The sequence below is a fragment of the Sarcophilus harrisii genome, chromosome 4 (assembly GCF_902635505.1).
Source record: "Sarcophilus harrisii chromosome 4, mSarHar1.11, whole genome shotgun sequence".
Taxonomy (NCBI): Eukaryota; Metazoa; Chordata; class Mammalia; order Dasyuromorphia; family Dasyuridae; genus Sarcophilus; species Sarcophilus harrisii.
The window spans coordinates 362,818,258-362,838,939 of NC_045429.1; the positions used below are offsets into that span (position 1 = coordinate 362,818,258).

Sequence of the window (20,682 nt, forward strand, 5' to 3'; positions counted from 1 at the left end):
AGCAGCTGACATGTCTATAGACCTCTCCTTCCCAGCTGCCCAACGCACTCAACAAACCAATAACTAATTATAATTATATAACCTACATTAAAGGTGGGGGAGGGAGCAGCAGAGGGGGTCACCTTAGGAATGAAGCTGCTTCTGGGTGAGGCATTTTAACAGGCACACAAGAATAAGACGCAATTGCTTTGAGACAGGAAGTGAAACCTCATCTAATAAAACCAGTGGGGGGATTGCAGGAGACAGACAGAATGAGAAAGCATATTTGGGATTTGGCCAGGATACCGAGGTTAACCGAAAGGCACAGCCCCATGGAGTCTTGCATCTGGAACAATCCAATATGCTCAGAACCTCAGAGAATAAGAACCCCAAATGGTATGGGTCAGGACCAGCTTAATGTGCCTCCTGTTGACAATCACCTTATATAATTGTCCCACCCTCAGATATGGAGGTCTCTGGTGAATGGAAATATAATTGGAGGTAAGGGGGAGAAAGGATAAGGGTACCCCAGAGCTATAAACAAAAATAACTGAAGAGAGCTCTCGGGGCAACATCCCCAGTGTGTCCCCCTGGCCCCTGATTTCTTGGAGCTGCAGGGAGTGCAAGACCACAGCAGGAGGGAAGGGAATGGACAGTAACCGAGTTAGCTAAGCACCAACTACTACAAAGAAGTGGCTCTTCTCCAGATTCCTACTCAGGCCCAGATCTAGAAGGAGGGGGGCCAGGACAAGGAGGGGGCCACTAGGAAACAGTGCTGAGCTAATCCCAAAGGAACCCAGCATTTCCCATTTGTGGCCAGCCACTTTGGGAAGAAGCCAAGAGGTTAATTAGGCAGCTGGTCAGTTTTCCTTTGCATCAGACTCTTAAGGCACCAGAAAGGAACTGACTCATCCAGCTAATTTCCCTTTACCAGGAGCACTAGTGGGAAGGGAATAGGGAGGAAAGGGGAGGGCCAAACATCCCATGAGTCCTTCCCCTTTTCTAGCTCCTAAGTTGAAGAAAATGGGAAAGAAAGAACATGGAATGAGGCAGGGATAAAAAAAAGGAAGAGGGCAAGACAGAGGAAAAACTCCAAACCCTAAAACAAAAGGGGAAAGCCAAAAAGGAGAATGGGAAAAGGAGTGATGAGACAAGCCAGGAGGGATTTTCTTATCTCAATATACTACTCTAAGCCAAGAGGAAAGAGGGAAAGGGGAAGGGTGACTGGGCCCAGCTACTTACACAAGATCCCGGACCATGTCTCGAGTGATAAGCTGGATGGTCTCCGGCTTGTGGGTCCAGCCCAAGGTCTTCTGGATACATTGCTTGTCCCTTAGAAGCACAATGGGGCTCTCACTTCGGTTCTGACGAGAGTGCTGCAAGGCCAGAAGGGGCAGCTCACCAGCTGGCCACGAAAACTTCTTCCCACTCTTTTCTCACCAGTTTGAGTCCCCAGGAATCCCTTCATTTGGATTCTCTATCCACCCAAAAACCAAGCACTAAAAGATAAACTGAGGCCCAGATTGTAAAACTGAAATGAATGTTAAGACACTAAGGGAAACTAGATTATATTCTCTATTTGAATATGACCAAAAGTTTTGTCTTTTTTTAAATATTTGACCCCTCCTCCCCTTTCATCCCCTTCTTCCCACCTTTTCATGATAATCCTATTCAGTAGCTGCTGAAAAAGAATGTCCTACTTTATAATATACATTTCTACCAATATCTGCAAGTGACTAAATGTCTGGAAGATTCCCTAGTTTGGGGGGAGAAGCATAAAACTTAGGAATTAGAAATAACTCTAGTGATCATCTAATCTAATTCTCCTATTTTATAGATGAGAAAACCATAAGGTCATACAACAAAATCAATAGTAAAGCTGAGATTTGAATCAAGGGACCTTTGATAGTCAATCATAATTTTTTTTTTCTTTTACATCACACTCGTGTGTTCTAGTGCTCTGCATTTGATTAAAAAAAATAATGAATTATTTTGAATCACTGGGTTAACTTGATTTCTTTTTTCCCCCCCTAAAAGATCTAAGATTCCCAAAACTACATTGTGTGATATTAAATTAATCAATCTAAACTTGGAAAATTCTCTCAGTGCCTTCTCTAAACACTTATCAAATCAAAAATGTAGAATTGGAAGGGACTAGAAATTAGCCTTATTTTCCAGATAAAGAAACTCGGGCTAGCATGGGACTTGGAACAAACAGCAGGAAGGATGCAGATTATATAGAATTTTCCTAACAGTGTAGACTAAGGGAAGCTGGTGGAAGCTTTGTCCCTGGGGGTCCTAAGAAATAGGAGAGATGTTCACTTGTATGAATTATCTCAGTACCTTCTCTGAACACTTATCAAATCAAAGACAGAATTGGAAGGAACTAGAGATTAGCCTTATTTTCCAGATAAAGAAACTCGGGCTAGCATGGGACTTGGAACAAACAGCAGGAAGGATGCAGATAATATAGAATTTTTCTAACAGTGTAGACTGAGGGAAGCTGTGGAAGGTTTGTCCCTGGGGGTCCTAAGGAACAGGAGAGATGTTCACTTGTACAAATTATCTCAGTACCTTCTTTGAACACTTATCAAATCAAAGACATAAAATTGGAAGGAACTAGAGATTAGCCTTATTTTCCAGATAAAGAAACTCAGGCTAGCATGGGACTTGGAACAAACAGCAGAAAGGATGCAGATTAAATAGAATTTTCCCAACAGTGTAGACTGAGGGCAGCTGTGGAAGCTTTGTCCCTAGAGGTCCTAAGAAATAAAAGAGATATTCACTTGTACGATATGCTATAGATGTGCGACTGTCCAGTAGAGAGAGAGTTGGATCAGTTTCTCAATGGCCCTCCCAGGCCATAAAAATCTGACTCTTCAAATGCTATTTCTCCAAGATGCTGCTGCCACCTGGTGCCTGGCCTGGGCTTCTGTGTGGGTTATCACACAGACTGCAGGAAACTCCTGCCACCTACTGCCAAATCAGGGCCTTCTATGCATTACAACATGTTTTTCCACCTCCAGGTACTCAGCCCAAGAAAAGAAAACTGAAGGCAAGGCTTTCTCCTGATTATTCCTTTCCCTTACCAGAAGAGATTGTTCACTGGACGCTTAACCCATGTCCAGACCTAGCCAAGTTCCACTGAGAATAGCCCATTTCCAGGTTTAATTTTCAAGTGAAACTACATTCCCTTTTTTCCCATCAATAGGTATAATACTAGGTGGGAGCTTCTAAAAGGAAGCATGCTGATTCCTGGGGGGAAAAAAAAAACCCTGGAAAGCCTTTCATAATTCCACTCTAAATGGTTCAAGTCAGATATATTGGTGCTTCTTAGGGCAATTACTAGTGGAGGCACCTCCCCACCAGAGATACCGCTTTCATATTTTTCCTTCCCTTGCTTTTCTTTTTTCTTCTACTTTTCCAATCCCTTCTCTTTTATTTTCTGTTTTCTCCCTTACTTAAGCTTCATACCTCACCGAGGTGCTCATGGGCGTTGTTAAAATGTTAGTGGCACTCAGGATGCAAGAAATTGGTGACCCCCCATGTATACTTATTGTGTATCTAATTTATATTTTAATATATTTAACATCTACTGGTCATCCTGCCATCTGGGGGAGGGGGTGGGGGGGAATAAGAGGTGAAAAATTGGAACAAGAGGTTTGGCAATTGTTAATGCTGTAAAGTTACCCATGCATATAACCTGTAAATAAAAGGCTATTAAATTAAAAAAAAAAAAAAAAAAGAAATTGGTGACCCCCTGGTTTATTAGCAAATAGTCGCTGGGCCAGGCTCCCAAGGAAAGACATTTTTTCCAATGGAACAATAGGAAAGGAAATTAATCAAGGTATATTACAGCAGGAAAGGAGTATTCATTTCTTGGGTTTCATTCCTTTGGATGAAGAAAACTATAGAGAGCAACAAAATTCAATGTTCTGTGCTTGCAAGACTGGTTTATTGATCTTGGCAGAATCTAGTGGTGATTCTCAAATGTCTTCATCCCAAGACCCACCTTCCTCCTCAAAAAGGAGGCGATCTGGCATGGACTCATTTGTACCAAATAGCTCCCCCAGCTTTCCTGTTAGCATCCCAGCTGTTCTTAAAACCTGGAAGGCAGGGAAGGCTTGGGGTGGAGGAAATAAGTCACCTTGTTCAAATGCCCACAGTTTATTGCAGGTGCTCCAGAGCTCTGTCACTCTGATCTCAGTGACAACCACAGAATGTCTCTGGGGAGCAGGTAGCATCATGAGCATTAATTGGCAGTAATCTAGGCCACTGCCTCAGGGGTAATTCATATATGTATTTCAAAAAGGAGATCACAAAGGGGAGTTGTGAGGAAATCACCGAGCAGGAGGTTACCTTGCCACCACCAAAGAGGCTCTCATCAACCTCAGAGTTCATGGCCTTGGTCCGGTAGCGGGTCCGGTTCCTTGATCTGTTGGAAGTGCTAGAGGAGGAGCTCAGGATACCAGCTGCACTTAGTGGCTGGAGGAATGGAGGGAAAGTGAGGAGAGAGGAAAGCAGGAAGATAAATTGAAGATCACAAGTATAATGACATGAATTTAAATCAAGGCAAGCAAGTATCCTATTCCCCAAGGATTTTTTGCATATAACATTTTTTGGAATCATTGACTCCCTTTGGCAGGAATTGAAGGAAAATTCTCTCTGTGAAATTACTGTTAGTGGCACTCAGGACTCAAGAAATTGGTGACCCCTGATTTATTAGCAAATAGTCATTGGGCCAGGCTCCCAAGGAAAGAATTTTTTTCCAATGGAACAATAGGAAAGGAAATTAATCAAGTATATTACAGCAGGAAAAGAGTATTCATTTATACATATAAAACTTCCCAGAGAAAGAACCTGAATAAATCCTAGGAGATGTAGTGTACAAAGAGGTGTCCCACTCTATTAGAGGTGCCTCCACCAGAGCAGAGGACTCAGTCAGTGAGGATATGGATCTCTGTAGCTATGAAAAAGCCCAACAAGGTTCTACCAGTGGAGAATGGGGTGTCCCTTTTGTAATCAGGAAAAATCCAGAGTTAAATAATAAGCAGGAATGATGGAAGAATTTAAATTCAGAAGACCACTTATCTCCTGGGATAGAGTTGGATAGAGTCCTAGCCAAGGAATCGTACAGAAAAGGATCAAACTGAATCTTTGACATTAGCTATGTGTACCACTGATCTGCAAGACACTTTTTTCTGTAAGCCTTAGACTCTAAAATAGAAATATTAATACTTGTACTTACCTTATATAAATTTTACAGGCTTATTATAAGATTCCAAAGAGATCATATAAGTAACAAGTTATATAAATGTTAGTTATTATTATTACTCTCTTTTAAAGCAAATCAGATCATCTCATTTTCCAGCCCCCAAATTTATGGTACTTCCCACCACTTGCCACCTGAAATGCTAATTCCTCAGACTAAGCTTCAAGACTCCTTCACCAACTGTAAGTCCCCTTTTTACCACCTTTGTTTCTTGAGCAAATCTATTTATAAATCCAACTACATTCACTCCCACTTGCAAACTCAGGCCATTCTTTTCCTCTAGCAGGCATTAGTCTAAGTTTTTTTTCTTTTATTCCAAACTGCTCTCCAGGAAGCTTTCTGTAAGTAGAGATATCAAAGTTAAAACTAAATAAACCTTGGCATAAAACCATAGACTAGAGAAAAACAAACAGCTTGGATGATAAAATATCAGTAGGTTGGTTAGCCCATCCATGATTAATCCCACCCATTTTTGTAGTCATTTATGTAGTCAGTCAATCAATAAGCATATACTAAACAATTATGGCCAGGCACTAAAGCTAAGCACTAGGAATACAAAGAAAAGCAAAATAATACACTCTCTTTAAAAAAAAAAAAAAACCTCATATCATAATATGGGAACAATGTGTAAATAACTAGGAACATATAAGATAAATTCAGTGCAGGTGGGAGGTCATTTCAAAGGGGAGGTACTAACATTGGCAAAAGACTTTAAAGGTCTACTATAGAAGGAAGGATCTGAACTAAATTTTTAAGGAAACCAGGAAAGTTTAGAGATATAAAGATGAAGAAGGGGAATACTCCAAGCATGAGGACAGATAGTACAAAAAAATTGCACAGTCAAGAAATGGAATATCATATTCAAGAACAATTTCACTGGGTCATACAGAGTGGTGAATACATAGAAAGGAATAACATGTTAAGATTTCTGAAAATGTAAGAAAGAGCACTTTATATTTGATGTGGAACTATTTAAGTTTACTGAATCACTCGGGGTGACACAATCAAAGCTGTGCTTTAAAAGCAGATTGACGGTGCAATAGATAAAGTAACTGACCTGGAGTCAGGAAATTTGACTGCAGACAAAACTTCTGTGTGTCTAAATTTCTTCATCTGTAAAATGGGAATAAGAAGAACAGCTACTTTACAGGATTATTGGGAGGATAAAATGAAATATTTGCAAAGCATTTTGTAAACCTTAAATCTCTATATAAAAGCTAGCGCTGCTTTCTCAAGAAATTTAGCCATTATGACTAAAAAAGATTTATGGCAATAGCTAGCAGAGATGGTTGGAGCAAGTGAGGGAGAAACGTGGATACGTTTATAAGTTAGCAGGAAAAGATCTGATACGGAGAGATCGAAGTTCTCCACCATCTTTTGAGCACATTGATTTGATATTCTGTCAACTCTCCCTTGGACTTGGAACAGCAATGGGAGAATTTCTCTACCCTCTTCCTCATACCCCAGGAACAATGACTCTGCCTGACACAGCACGCAACCAAATGAGCAATTAGGAGTTGTTATTGAGTCATGGATATCCTTTAAGGATGTTTGAAGGAGTGGGGGGGGAGCAGGAAAAGCCAAGGTAATAACAGGGCTTGCAAACAAAGAGTCAGAGGATCCGGGCTGAAAAGCCATTTTTGACACTTATTACCTGTGTGACTTCAGGCAAGTCACTGTAACAAGGAACCAGCCAAAGAGCCCAGCCTGAATATGCACCGAGTGTTTGGCAGATGCAGTCCCCACAGAGATTTTGAAACATGCACAGATATTATTTAACTGAGTCTAGCCTCATTGAATGGCCATGGAGGTGGAAGTGGGGTTCATTCAAAAGGTGCTAGTCAATCCTGGTCTATGCCTTTTGGTCCAACTCCTTCCTGCCAGTAACAGAAGAGAAATAATGCAGTAAGAAGAGAAATCTCAGGTACTGACATGTTGCCCATGAAAATGGGCTCAGGTTTTCTGCCTCTGCCTTTATTTTCTCTTGTTTTAGGTGAAGGAGATTGGAAATATCTTTAACCTCATGAGCTTCAAAAAAGTCAGGAGAGGGATCCACCATGAGGTCTCGGAGAGGAGTTCATAGCAGGTTTTGTAGCCAACAAGTTCAGCATTAAGATCAGCACTAGTCACAAAATTAAAGAAATCCCTTTTCCTTCCAGCCCCTCAGAACCCTAGAACCTCAATGTAGCACCTATCCATTGATTCAAAAGTTGTTTATTAATAGTTGAGGAAGGGACAGGAAGAAAAGCACTTGGGATGCAAAAAAAAAAAAAAAATGTTAAATGAATGTTCTAAAATGTTTATAATTGAGAAATATTTAATGAAATAAAAATATAATTTTTATAAGATGTTTATTTAGTACCTACTACATGCAAAGCATTGCCTTACCATCACCTGGGTGGACCAACTATCTCAGCAGATGGTAACCTGTAATTGAAACTCACAGTGACATCCAGGTCTTGTGTCCAATCCAATTCAGAAATTTAAAAGTCCCCTTTTCCTGACCTCCTGGCTCAGTCAGCTAAAAGGCCTAATAGTCAGAGTCAATCCAAATAGAACAAACTAGAATTCCTTGTTCTGATTAAAAAGTAAAGGCCTGAAAACAGCTTTAAGATAGGTGGAAAGCGGCAATTCTCCAGTCCAAGAGAGAAAATGGAATGAGAAAATAAACTGAAATTGTCCAAGCTGGGATTGAATGTAAGCACTGGGATTAATTTCCCAACTGGAAGAGGCCTAAGACATTGGAACATGAAGGAAATGGTGAGTTTTTGTTCTCTAGAGACCTTTTTAAAGAAAAAGTGTGGGGAAAAGAAGGGGCATTAGCAACTCTGTGTCCTTCAGAACAGGAACAGAACATTATTAGTTTAGCTCAACTGAAGGCAAATTGATGAAATAAATGCACAGGGAGGCAAAGTTCAAAAAAAAAAAGACAGTCATCCATTAAATTGAAGCTGGAAGAGGCAGTGGGAAGCTCCTAACCCCTTGAAGGACAAAGGAAGAAGTGCCATTGGAGTGAGGGTAAGGGAGTGAAATGTTGGATCCAAAGTCTTGGGACCTCAGCTTCAATTATTTCTCTATCATTTCCTATGTGGAAAAATATTTCAGGCAAGTTTCTTAACAAACCTAAGTTTCAGCTTCTCATCTGTAAAATGAGGGGAATGAACTAAGTAACTTCTGAAGGTCAGTATTATAATTATTCTAAATCAGTAAGTATTATAATTATTACTATTATACAATCAGTGCTATGAACAATGGAATTTGTTACACCTGATTTACAAAGAAAAAGGGAATAAGCCTGTGTGTGTGTGTGTGTGTGTATGTGTGTGTGTGACTACCATGGGCCAGGCACTATGCTTAAACATTTTATAAATATGGTATCATTTGACCTGATGGCTACCCTGAAAAGCAGGCACTATTATTGTACCCATTTTATAGTTGAGGAAACTGAGGCTCCTTAGATTAAGTGCAAGGGTCACAACACCAGTAAGTGCCTGCAGCTGTATCTGAGTTCAAGTCTTCCAGACTCCAGACCCCCACCAGGGGTAAGGTAGTGACATGAGCTTCAGCTGGAAATATGCCCTAGAAATGTAAAATCTTACACACTGGACTCAAAAACACCAACTTTATACAGAGAAATATGGCAAGACAGCAATTTATCTAAGAAAGATAGAGAGAGTTGAATGGACTGCAAAATCACTTTGGGTCCACAACATGATGTGGCAATCAAGAAAAAAATAAAAGACTGTATTAATGGAGATATATTAATAAGTCATATAAATGCCCATTTTACAGATGAGGAAGCAAACTTTAAAGGAGATCATCCATGAGAAGAGAGGCCTGAAAAAAAAAATAGTCAGACAGATGCTGAGCACTAAATGACAATTTAGGGGAGAAAGAACATTAAACTGGAAGAAGGAAGGCAAGGGTTTGGTTCTTTCTAAAATTTCATCTTCAAAATAATGACTCTGAAAATTAAAGAGGATCATTAGAAAACACAAACGGATGCAGAGTGAAATAAGAAGGACCAGGAAAACATATACAACAATGAAAGAAAAGAACAACAAAAACAAAAACAAACAAAAATCAAATGGTATGTAATAGAATGATCCAGCTCCACCCTGAAAAAGAAAACTCAAAGTCAGCAATTATGTGTGTAAAAGGCTGCTTATTACTGTCAGACTCAATCCATGTTGGTAAATCTTGAATTTCTCTCTCTGCCCCTTTCCCTCTTCTCTTCTTCTCTTTTCTTTCTCTCTCTCTCTCTCTCCCCCTCTCTCCCTCTCTCTCTCTCTCTCTCTCTCTCTCTCTCTCTTTTCTCTCTCTCTCTCTATCTGTCTCTCTGTCTCTATCTCTCTCTCTCTCTGTCTCTCTCTCTGTCTTTCTCTGTCTCTCTCTCTCTCTGTCTTTCTCTGTCTCTGTCTCTCTGTCTCTTTCTGCTTCTGTCTCTCTGTCTTCTTTATAACAAGGTATCACTCTCTGGGGAAATTAAAATGGTATGAAACCAAAAAATATCAACAAAATATTTTTAAAATAAAAATAAAATTTCATCTTGATGGCCAGGTTTAATCCTCTTTCCACTGAACCTCACAGGCTCTAGGGAACAAGAATTAGAGCTGTTTTCCAAAGTGTGTCTGGAACTTGCTGTAATTGCAGAGAACTTAAAATATGGAAGTCTAACTTCTGGAAATCTTGGCAAGACCAGTACTTAAAGTGCCAAGGCATTGTCTATCCAGAGCGTTCAGCCAGTACAGAGCAAGACAAAGCTGGAATGGGTTAGTTTGTAGTTTCACTGACGTAACTGCAACACCTGTCAGCTGAACAAAAACAAAGAAATGCTCTTTTCCTGGATGGCCTTCTCTAGTACCAGTCCTGTTTCTTGTGAATGTCAGGACTACTGAAGCTTAGTATCTCTACTAGGCAAGCTCAGAGGCCTTAAGCCAAAGTGGGGGCTCCCCTGGCCTGGAAGGAGGAAGGTGCTCCAGATGATTGGTCAGATTCTACTGCACTCAATGCCAGCTCTGATTATTAAGAGGATTACTCTGAGAAAGATCATAGAATGTCAGAGCAGACAGGTCTGACCATTTAATCCAGCAATTCTCCAAGTTCACAGATCCACAGGAATCAGAGACCCTTTCAGGGATCTACAAGATCAAAACTATACTCATAAAAACACTAAGATGATTTCTTTATTAAAATACCCCTCACTTTTGTGACTATACACACACACATACATATACATACACATGTGCATACATATGTGTATAGGATCAGATTTTTCAAATACTTCAATCAAAATAATATATTTCAACAGACTGAATGCAGAAGCAGACATGAAGAATGAGGTTTCTATATTAAACAAGACAGTAAAGAGATTTGCAAAATAAAAAGAACATATATATATGTAAATGCATATATGTATTTCAATGCCATTCTTCTTAATTTTTAAATTTTATTAATTAATTCTTCATTCTTAATTTTTGGTGGAAAATATAGCTTTTCTCATTAGAAATGCCATTTATGTTATGTAATAAGTTTTTTGTTTTTTTTTAATTTGAGGCAGCTGAGTGGCAAAGTGACAACTCATCTTCCTGAGTTCCAATCTGGCCTCAAACACTCACTAGCCATGTGATCCTGGGTAAATCAATTAAGTCTTTTTTCCTCAGTTCCTCATTTGTAAAATGAGCTGGAGAAGAAAATGGCAAACTGCTCTACTATCTTTAACAGGAAAACCTCAAATAAGGTCACAAAGAGTCCTCTATATGATTAAAATGATTAAACAATAATTTTTAAAATTTTATCAGTTTTAATTTCTAAATATCTATATCTAAATATCAATAGACAAAATTCTTTAGGATGCCCAATAAATTTTAAGATTATAAAAGGGTCCTGAAACCAAGAAGTTTTGAGAATCACTGATGTAGTCCAATTTCCTCATTTTACAGATGAAGAAATGAAGGTCCATCAATGATGCATTGTGTCTATAATCCAAGCAAAAGCTTCCCTAGGTTTGAAAAGATTCGTGAATTTGAGGAATATGGCAAGTCTCTAAGTCTCTACTAAGATACCCAGTGGATTGGCAATACACATCAGTGAAGAAAGAACTCATGCTAAAAATAAATTACAGCTCTTCTAAGTACTTGTATGTTAAAAGATAATTGACTTGATTTATAGACTTGGGTTATTCATCTAATGACACTCCTGAAATTGGTGACATGTTTTGATTTTGAATATATTTAAAGAGTTGGTTTAACTGTAGGATAAGCTTATACAAATTAGCTAATCCTTAGAGGATGTCTATATTTGTTATCTAACATATAATTATGATGAATTAAATAATAATTCTGAGTTGTTAAGCTGGGGGGAAAAAAGAGGGAGAAATTAGGACCTAAAAGGTTGTTTCTTCTGTTTACTCAACTATAAAACAGGGATAAGAATACCATCTACCTCCTTGGGACTTTGTGAGGATGAAGCACTTAAGTGCCTGGTACATAGTAGGTACTTAACAAATGCTAGTTTCTTCTTCTTCCCCCAGGTGGCAGGCAGGCTTAGGATCACAAAGATAATAGCAGAGATGAAACTAGAAGATGCTCCTCCCCTACTACTAGATGATTATCAGCTTGTCAGAAAGCAGCAACAGTATCCCCATTCACCTTTGTATACATTCCCCATTGCCTAATTCAGTATCTTGCATATATAAAAGTACTTCATTTGCCAATCTCACAGGATTGTTATGAGAGGAGAAAGAAAAACTTAAAATGTTATAGAAATATAAGCTGTTATTATTAGTTGCTCAACAAATACTTTTTTGAGTAGATGAAAGAGTGATCAAAGATGTCTGTCTTTGGAAGAATTCTATTCTTTTTTTTTTTTTTTTTTTTTTTTTCTGCCAGGCCCACAATTTCATTACTGTGGAGCTCCCAGGAAGCAATTCCCTCTACTAGTTTAATTCTATACTTGCAAAGCAACTTATTGTCTTAGCTGCCTCAGGCACTAAGAGGTTGACTCATAAAAGACTCATAAAAGTAGTAGGTGTCACTTGAACCCAAGTTTTCCTGATTTCCAAATCCACTGTGCAAAACAGTTTCTTCCTCTGGTAGAATTCCTGAGGAAAGCATTCACATTCATGTAGACACAGAAGCAAAAAATTAGGAAAATAGTCAAAGGAACATGTCAGCAAATTCTAATCAATATAAGGCTATGCAAGTTTAGGCCTGATTATCCCACCAGCATCAAAAATTCCAAAAAATTCTAATACCCAACCAATTCTTCACCATCATCATCTCTCTGTGTGTGCACACATGTGTCTCTGCCTCTGTCTCACTCCTCTCTCTGACTCCTTCCTTCTGTCTCTCTCTCCCTCCTTCCATCTCTCTGTCTCTCTCCCCCTTTTTTCTCTTTTTTTGCTTTTTCTTTCTTTTCTCTCTGTCTCTGTCTTTATGAGTCTCTCTCTGTCTCTCTCTTTTTCTCTGTCTCTCTCTTTCTGTGTGTCTGACTATGGCTTTTTGTCTGTCTGTCTCTGTCTCTCTCTCCCTCTCCCTCTCTCTCTCTACTCCACTATCTGTCTCTCTGTTTCTGTCTCTGTCTGTCTCTCTCTCCCTTTCCCAGGAAAACATTCCCTTCTCCCTAACTTGTCTATTACTATTAGTGGTCCTAACATTTTCACTCTCCATCTTCCAGATTTAAAATTTCACATCCTCTCGGACTTCCTCAAGCACAACAAAGAATCAGTTGGTAGGGACAGCTAGGTGGTGCAGTGGATAGAGCAGCAGCCCTGAAGTCAGGAGGACCTGAGTTCAAATGTGATCTCAGACACTTAACACTTCCTAGCTGTGTGACCCTGGGCAAGTCACTTAACCCCAATTGACTCAGAAAAAAAAAAAATAATCAGTTGCTATGTCTTATCGACTTTTATCTTGGCAACATCTTTCTCCTCATTCCCACTACACCTATTCTAGTCCTGATCTTCATATGAGCTACTATAAAAACTTCCAAAAGGGTCTCACTTGCCTAACTGGACTAGTAAACTTTTTGATACACCATTCTGTTATTTCTCTATTCAAAAACCTTCTTTCACTCTTTTTTGTCTACCAGAGTACAAACTGCTTACACTAGTATGGGGAGAACAGGCTATCAGGAAAGGCTGGCAAAGGTTGACAACCTCAGGTTAGCAGCCAAGCAGCCAAGGCCAAATTGGAAACTGAAAGGACTTTTCTTACTCTAACTCAAAGGGTAGACTAAATTCAAAGAATGGCAAAGGAGGCAGAAGAAAGACAGTGATAAGGGTAATAAATGTCTGAGGAATTCTCTGGCTACCTGGCTTTATGTGTCTTGAGTCACAAAAATGTTGAAAGAGATTGTGGGACTTTGATATAATAAGTGAGACTCTTCTACCAGAAGGGAAAGTGGGAATGTCTGTAGCTATTCAGAAAAAAAAACAAAAAAAAAAACCAACAGATGACAGAAAGCAGCATAGATAGCCACAGATGTCAATTCAGAGAGAACAGAGTAGTTTGGGGGAGGGAGGGGAGAGAAGGAAAGGGAGGAAGGAGAAAAATAAATAACAATGACAGTTCTATGGAAGCAAGCAGCAGGACAACAGACCAACATGGGGTTCCAATGGAGACACTGACCTCAGAATATGACTTTCCCTGCATGTTCCCTGGTCTTCCTTATTTCTTATAAATAGGCCTTTTCCCACAAATGTTCTATGATCACCCTTTATATATTTTTCCCAATGTGTGTGGCCTCTCAACAACTTCTTCAACCAAATAAATTCCATAATTACATATGTTTCCTACATGAGTTCCCTCTCCCACTGGACTAGTAACCTTTGAGAGGTTGGATCCCTGTGTGTATGTGATGAATTTCTCTTATTTATTTTCCCCTGCAATTTAATTAAATATTTTTTGCTTTGAGGTACAATATCTTCTAATTGCTCTAGTTAAGAAAAACAACAACCTGCTGTGGGCTTGTGAATTATAGTTTGGTAGGTGCTGACCCTAAACAGGCCTTGGATCAGAAGTATATTTTAATGGGCCCATAAAGGGCTGGGGAAGGGGGGAAAAGTAGTAAATGATGCTAGCATTCAATATTATCTTCACTCTGCCTCTATCTAATTAATGTACCTTTCTAGGTCTCTCTGATAGCCGTTTTTCTTCACCTATCCAACATTTCAAAATGAGCTATTCACCATATTCTCACCCTGTCCTCATTTATAAGCCTCCACCCCCATCTTGGAATGGGCTGTGATCCACTCTCTCTCCTAAAGTCTCCTTGTTATGATCTTTCCTTGAAGTCTAATTTCCTGTACTACCACCAGCATTTCCTAATCCAGGCCCACTATCAGCACCCCAGTGCTGAAACTGGAATCTACTTGCTCAAATTCCTCAAAATTGTTTGTTTGGACAGACAAGGGGGATTGGAGTCAGAAAATCTGCCTTCAGATCCCAGCTCTGTCAGTGCCTGTATGACACTGGGTACCAAACAAAGCCCTCAGATGAGCCTAAATGAGCTTTCAGGTGACTCCCAATGCACACATCCTATGGCTGGACTTCTCCTTAGCCCTTATCATCTCTTTGACTTGTAAAACATGTCCACCTTGGAACTTTTTCCTCCTTTTCCCTTAGAATGTAGACTCTTGGAGGAAATAACATTTAGGGGAAAGTCCACCCATCAGATAGCCATGGCCTACATGAGGAGTCTGGAGGTCCAGTGTATTTGCATAAGTCCTGCAGATTGTGTAGGAAGTGTGGACACACCAGAAAGAAGGGGTTATTGTTTCCCTTAGGTGGCATTATAAGCATTGGGAACTGTGAGGTTGTCTGGGGGGAAAGGTAGGGTTGTTTTATTTCCTAGCAATCCTAAATTATTTCCCTCGGAGGAAAAAGGAAGCCATTAAGGACAGTATTACAAGTCTGCAGGACAGTCTGGGTCCCTGAGGAAGGTAAAAGCCCACCAAAAAGGGAAGAGAAATTGTCACTGTTTATGGTATTGGATATGAGTCCTTTTCTATTGAGTTAAATAAAATCTATCCTAATTTTAATGTTTTGTCAACCTGAGTGTTTGAATGGGAACAGACTGCCTAACTTTAGTGGGGCAGAAATCAAAATTGGAAGCCACAGCAGAAAACACTAGATAGCCATGAACCAGATATTGATATTCCCAATGAGTATAAAATGAGCCATAAACATAACTTTAGAAAGAAACCTCCAAGAATGAAATTGGTTCTCCTGAGACTGGAGACATGGCTTACATTGATTTTCAAACCCTACTTATCTTTTGAACTATGACACTGAGCACCCAGAAATGTTAATTCCCCTTAAGTTATCTGCCAACTCTGAAGATTTATAACCATAAAAATCCAAGTCATTTAACTTCCCAAGACCTAGGTTCCTTCATTTATAAAATGAAGATAGACAACTTTTTTCCCTGCTTCACCGAAATCCTGTATCTATAAGGACATCTCAGTGTCCACTTGATACAGCTGATGAGCACTGAGAAGATTCACACATCTTTGCTACTACAGATAGATATTTTGCATGACCTCCCATGAATAAGTGAAATCAAACTGCTTGCCTTCCCAAGCAGGGAGGAGAGATGAAGAAAGGAATCTGGAAGTCAATTTTTAAATGATTTAAAAAAAAAAAAAAAGTGTTATATATAATGGGAAATATTTAATAAGTAAAAATATTTTTAAATAAAGTTAACAATAACAGAAAAAAATGTTCAGATGCTTGAGTGAAATCCATGAGAACCAAAAATTCCCATATCCAACCATTCAATGTTTTATCTCCACTTTTAGGAAAACTATATTCAATTATCCCTATCTCAATCCCCCACTCAAATAGGCTCAAGCAATGGACCTCAGAACTCCTCCTAGTTTCTGTTTTACTTTTTCAGGCCTCAGCATATTCCTAATGCCCCTAACCCATACTCAAACTCTTATTCCTTTTCCCAGGTTCTATAATCCCTAATTCTTTTTCCCTCCCAGATCAAGCATCATTCTCACTTACCAATCTTTCTCTAGTTACTTCATCCCTCCCAAACTACCAAGATCCAGATTATTCCACCTTTTATCCAACTATTTCATCTTTATTTTTTACCTGTGCCCTAAATATGGTCCCACCCCAATTCTCCTGCCTCTCCCCTTGTTGTATTTCATATTGCTTCTTCAACTCTATTCTAAAACTATAGTAGGAGGGATTTATATCAGATAGGAGATTAAATTACACACCAACTCCCCTGCTGCGAGTGGTTAAACTACTCTGCCAAAGAAGGCTGGGGAATTGTGCCATACAGGATTTTAAGAAAAGGCTGTTATACAGAAAGCAATCCAGGTCCTGCTCTCTCTCCCAAAAAAGAAACATACACCCGGGTCTGCACCAAAAACCTTAGCACACCCTCTGCTTCTGAGCCTGTGGCCTAAAAGCTAGCCTTTACACATATAAACAGATGTTATTATAGGTAATGTAACGGATAGAGTCAAGAAAACAATTCAGATCTAAGTTCCTGCATTTACTTAGCTGTGACTCTGGGCAAATCACTTTATTTGTTTTCCTCAGTTTCTCATCTGTAAAATAGGGATAACAACAGCATTTATCCATTGAAATTTCGAGGATCAAATGAGATAATTGCAAAGCACTTAGGATAGTGACTGATACATAGTAAGCACTATAAAATGTTATTGTGATTTTGAACGTGAAAAAACTGAGGCTAAGAAGTTAAGTAACTTGCCCAGAGTCATATGGCTAGTAAGTGTTTCAGGCCCGATTTGAATTCACATCTTCCTGGCTCCAGCTCTGCCTACTGCGTCCCTGCAATATCTTTCATTTGAAGAACATTCCATATTTTCCAAAAGTACTTTCACAGTATGTTTCCATCTGAAAGATGGAATAACTTAGGCTCAGAAAGGTAAGAGCTACTGTTCCAAAACAAGTTGATGGCTTAGAATTGGCTAGAAGCTAAGTCCCAGTTCTCAAAGTGTGATCTAGAGAATCCTGGAGGGGTCTCTGAAACCCTTTCAGAGGATCTGCAGATTCAAAACTAGTTTTTATTTCTAATAGGATCAATATCTATAAATATAATCCATATAAACAAAAACTCTTTGGACAAATCCTCAATAATTTTTAATTGTATAAAGATTCTGAAAACAAAAACTTGAGAACCACTACCCTAGAGGTCTATCTAATTTTTAGTGCTGTATGTAATGGAATATCTCCTCCCAAAGATTAGGCACCACCTTCCAGATTTCTGGTGTTTACACCTGCATACTCACAATGGAAATCACAGACTCATTGCTGTCAAGGACCTTAGAGATCATCTTATCTCCAGTCCCCTCACTGTACAGGCTGTCCTTCACATTTACAAAACACTATAAAGGTATAACTCTGTGAGTTAAGACATTCCAAGTATTATTCTTCTCATCTCACAGATGGGGAATCTGAAGTGGTTTGCTCAAATTCACACAACTGGTCATCAGCATGATGAAATAAATTCGAAAGCAAGAAGTGCCATGTCCCACTTTAATGCCTCCTGTATTCTCCTATGATCAAAGAGCATCTGAAGGCTACAGTTTTGGCAACAGCATCTTGACTTTTTGTTTTGTTTTGTTTTTTGAACATTTTGGAAGAGTCACCAATAAGCTGGAGAGTACCCAGAGGAGGGAAATCCAGATGGCGAGGGGACTCAAAATCTCGGAATCCTAGCTGTGGGACCTTAAAATCCCGTCCTCTCTGAGCCTCAGTTTGGGAGAACTGGAGCTGCTTCACCTGGAGAAGAGAGATTTGCAAGGAATATGAGGACTACTTTCAAATACTTAGAGGGCTGCCATGTGGAAAAGGGATTAGGCTTGTTTTGCTTGGCCCCTGAGGAAAGAAGTAGACCAAGGGGTGGAAGTTACAGGGAGGGAATTTTTATTCAGCTCAGCATAAGGGAAAACTTCCTAATAATTACAGCTTTCCAAAAATAGAATGGGCTGACTGAGGAGATAGTGAATTCCCCATAACTGGAGGCTATGAAGATCACTTGTGGGAAAGGAGTCAACAGAGACAGAATTCCTGATGTAGGTAAGATTTGTACCAGATTTGTACTAGATGACCTTTCAGGTCTTTCCCAGCTCTCTGACTGTGATTAAGCCTGTTATTTTTCCCTCCGGGGGCCAGAGTTTCTACCTCTATAAAGGTCCTCTCTACTTCAGAGGGTGATTTCGGAAGTCTCATTAGACAGCGCATGTATACTGAAAACACTTGGTGAAGCTCTTATGATTATAAGTTAGCACTGCTACTGGTAAGAGGCGGAGCTGGGGCTGACTCCCTTTCACTTCGGTGGAGTCAGTGACCCTCTCTGGGTCTGTTTCTCCATCTGTAACATGAGGCGAGTGAGATATAATGACTTCTAAGCTCTCTTGCAACTTGCAGTTCTGTAACTAACATGTTTGCTCCAGATCCCCCCGCGCCAGCTAACCCAGTACTCCCATCTCCGGGCTACCTGCTTTTGCACGGACTGCCCCAAGTAATCCTTCTGCACAGACTGCCTATTTCCCGAGTATTGAGCCTTCAATACTCAGCTCGGGTCGATTTCTGCAAGAAACCTTTCTTAATTCCCCCTCTCTTCCAACAAATTCCTTTGCATTTATTTTATACTGTTATTTCCCACATAGAATGAAAGTATCTTGAAGGCAGGAACTGAACCCTTTTTTTTTTTGTCTTTGTATCTCCAGCGCCAAGTACACGGTAGGCGCCTAATAAATGCTCGTTGATTGACTGGCAGAGCCTCAGACTGCTCGGCTTTTCTTTTTGCCTCCTAACTCTCCACTTCACTCCCGGGCCGACTTTATCCTGTACCCCGGGCTCCCACAACCAGCCCGCCACAAACCCCCTCCCCACTCCCGGGCCTCACCATCTTGGCAGCACCCTAGGCTTCGGAGGCCTCCCCTGCCTCTCCGGACTCCCGGGCGGAGCCACCGCTGCAGCAGCCACACAGCTGCCGCCGCCGCGGGCTGGAGGTGTTGACGCGTCACCATGGCGACCGAGAGCCGGGCCTCGCTCCACCCCCTGGCGTGACCGCTCAGTTCCCAGCTCTGCCTAGACTGTCCGGGTCCGGCCTGGCGCCCGTCTCCTGAGTGGGTTGCCATGGGAAACGGGAGCCCCTCCCCCCTCCGTCTCAGCGCTACGGAGGGGCGAAAAGAGGTGAGGGATAATTAGATAGATCCTCAGAGGGCGGCCCCTTTTCGTTGGGGCCAGCAGCCTTCTCGAGTGTGGTATAGTAGCGAGAGCCCCAGACTCGGCACTGAACTTACTGGTTTTAATTGCCTATTTTCTGTGTCCTTGGGAGATTTTACCTTTCTATAAACCTCAGTTTCCTCATCTGCGACAGAGCGAGAATAATCCTGGCGCTGCCTACGGGGATTGCGCGAGAAAAGTCAGCGTTCTCATCTCGAATTATCTTGCTCTAGCTTGCGGAAGGAGGGCATCCCGACTTCCCTCCCCCCCGCCTTAGTTTCCCCCTGCACTAGCCCAAGCTTTGCAGGTAGCAAGTGCTTAATAAATCCTTGGAGGTGAGCTATTAATATTCCCTCCGTTATTGTCTCTCACGAAAGTTCCCAAACCCAGAATTGGGGGGAGGAGGGGTGGCGTGAAAAGAAAGGAAGGCAAATAAATCCCTGGTGGATGCTCCAGCTTCCTTACAGCCTACAACAGATAGACAATGGGATGGCCCGGAAAGGACCTGAGTTAGAAGTGAATTCGAATTCTGGATCTGTGACTGTGACCTTTGGCAATGTAAAGAATGACATAATTCTCTCTGATCCTAGGTTCCTTCTCCTTAAAATCCCTGCCATCCTTAAAATTTACCAACAATGAATAGACTCATTCCCCTTAAAAGCAAGAGTATAGAGACTGAGAGCTAGATGAGGGTGCATTTAAAACCTGGATTAGAGTCTAATTTGGCTAGATTTTTATTGAGGGAAAGTGGACAAATCCTTTCATTTTTCAGAGTTTTCGTTTCTTAATCTGAAATTATATAAGCACTAAGATTTGCAAAAACAAACTTTGCAAATATTATATCATTTAAATTCCATTCCCTTCTTGCAAATAAGAAAAACTGAAGCTGAAAGTTGTGATTTGCCCAGATCATTCATACAGCTAATAAGTGTTTAAAACAGGATTTGAACTCTGGTCTTTTGGATTGCTCTGTCCACTGCTGAGGGCCAGATTACCGTGGGATAAAAACATTTGGCTTATCTCAATCCAATTCTTTATAGGGAAGAAATATGCACAAATAAATATGGGATCTCTTCGACTAATATGTTCCTTCCAATAAGCACAACATAAGTGATCCATATCTGTCTACTCTGTGTTGCTTTTGTCCATTCTTAACTCTCATGCCAAAGAACTTTGCTTGTAACCCTTTGATTATTAATATCAAGTGACTTG

General features: G+C 40.3%; 1 protein-coding gene across 2 annotated transcripts in view; it reads right to left on the reverse strand.

The window, feature by feature from the left end:
* Positions 1-19,276, reverse strand: part of CFAP45 (cilia and flagella associated protein 45) — a 51,883-nt gene extending 32,607 nt beyond the window's left edge. The window contains exons 1-3 of one of the 2 annotated variants that reach the window (XM_012548009.3): positions 19,148-19,276; positions 4,339-4,464; positions 1,222-1,355 (exon numbers count right to left, since the gene is read on the reverse strand). In XM_012548009.3, the coding sequence (XP_012403463.2) occupies positions 1,222-1,355; positions 4,339-4,464; positions 19,148-19,150 (263 nt within the window). In that variant the 5' untranslated portion in view covers positions 19,151-19,276. Of the gene's footprint in view, positions 1-1,221; positions 1,356-4,338; positions 4,465-6,308; positions 6,388-19,147 lie in introns of those variants that run through there. The other variant, XM_031966840.1, reaches the window with a different exon arrangement.
* Positions 19,277-20,682: the final 1,406 nt, after the last annotated feature.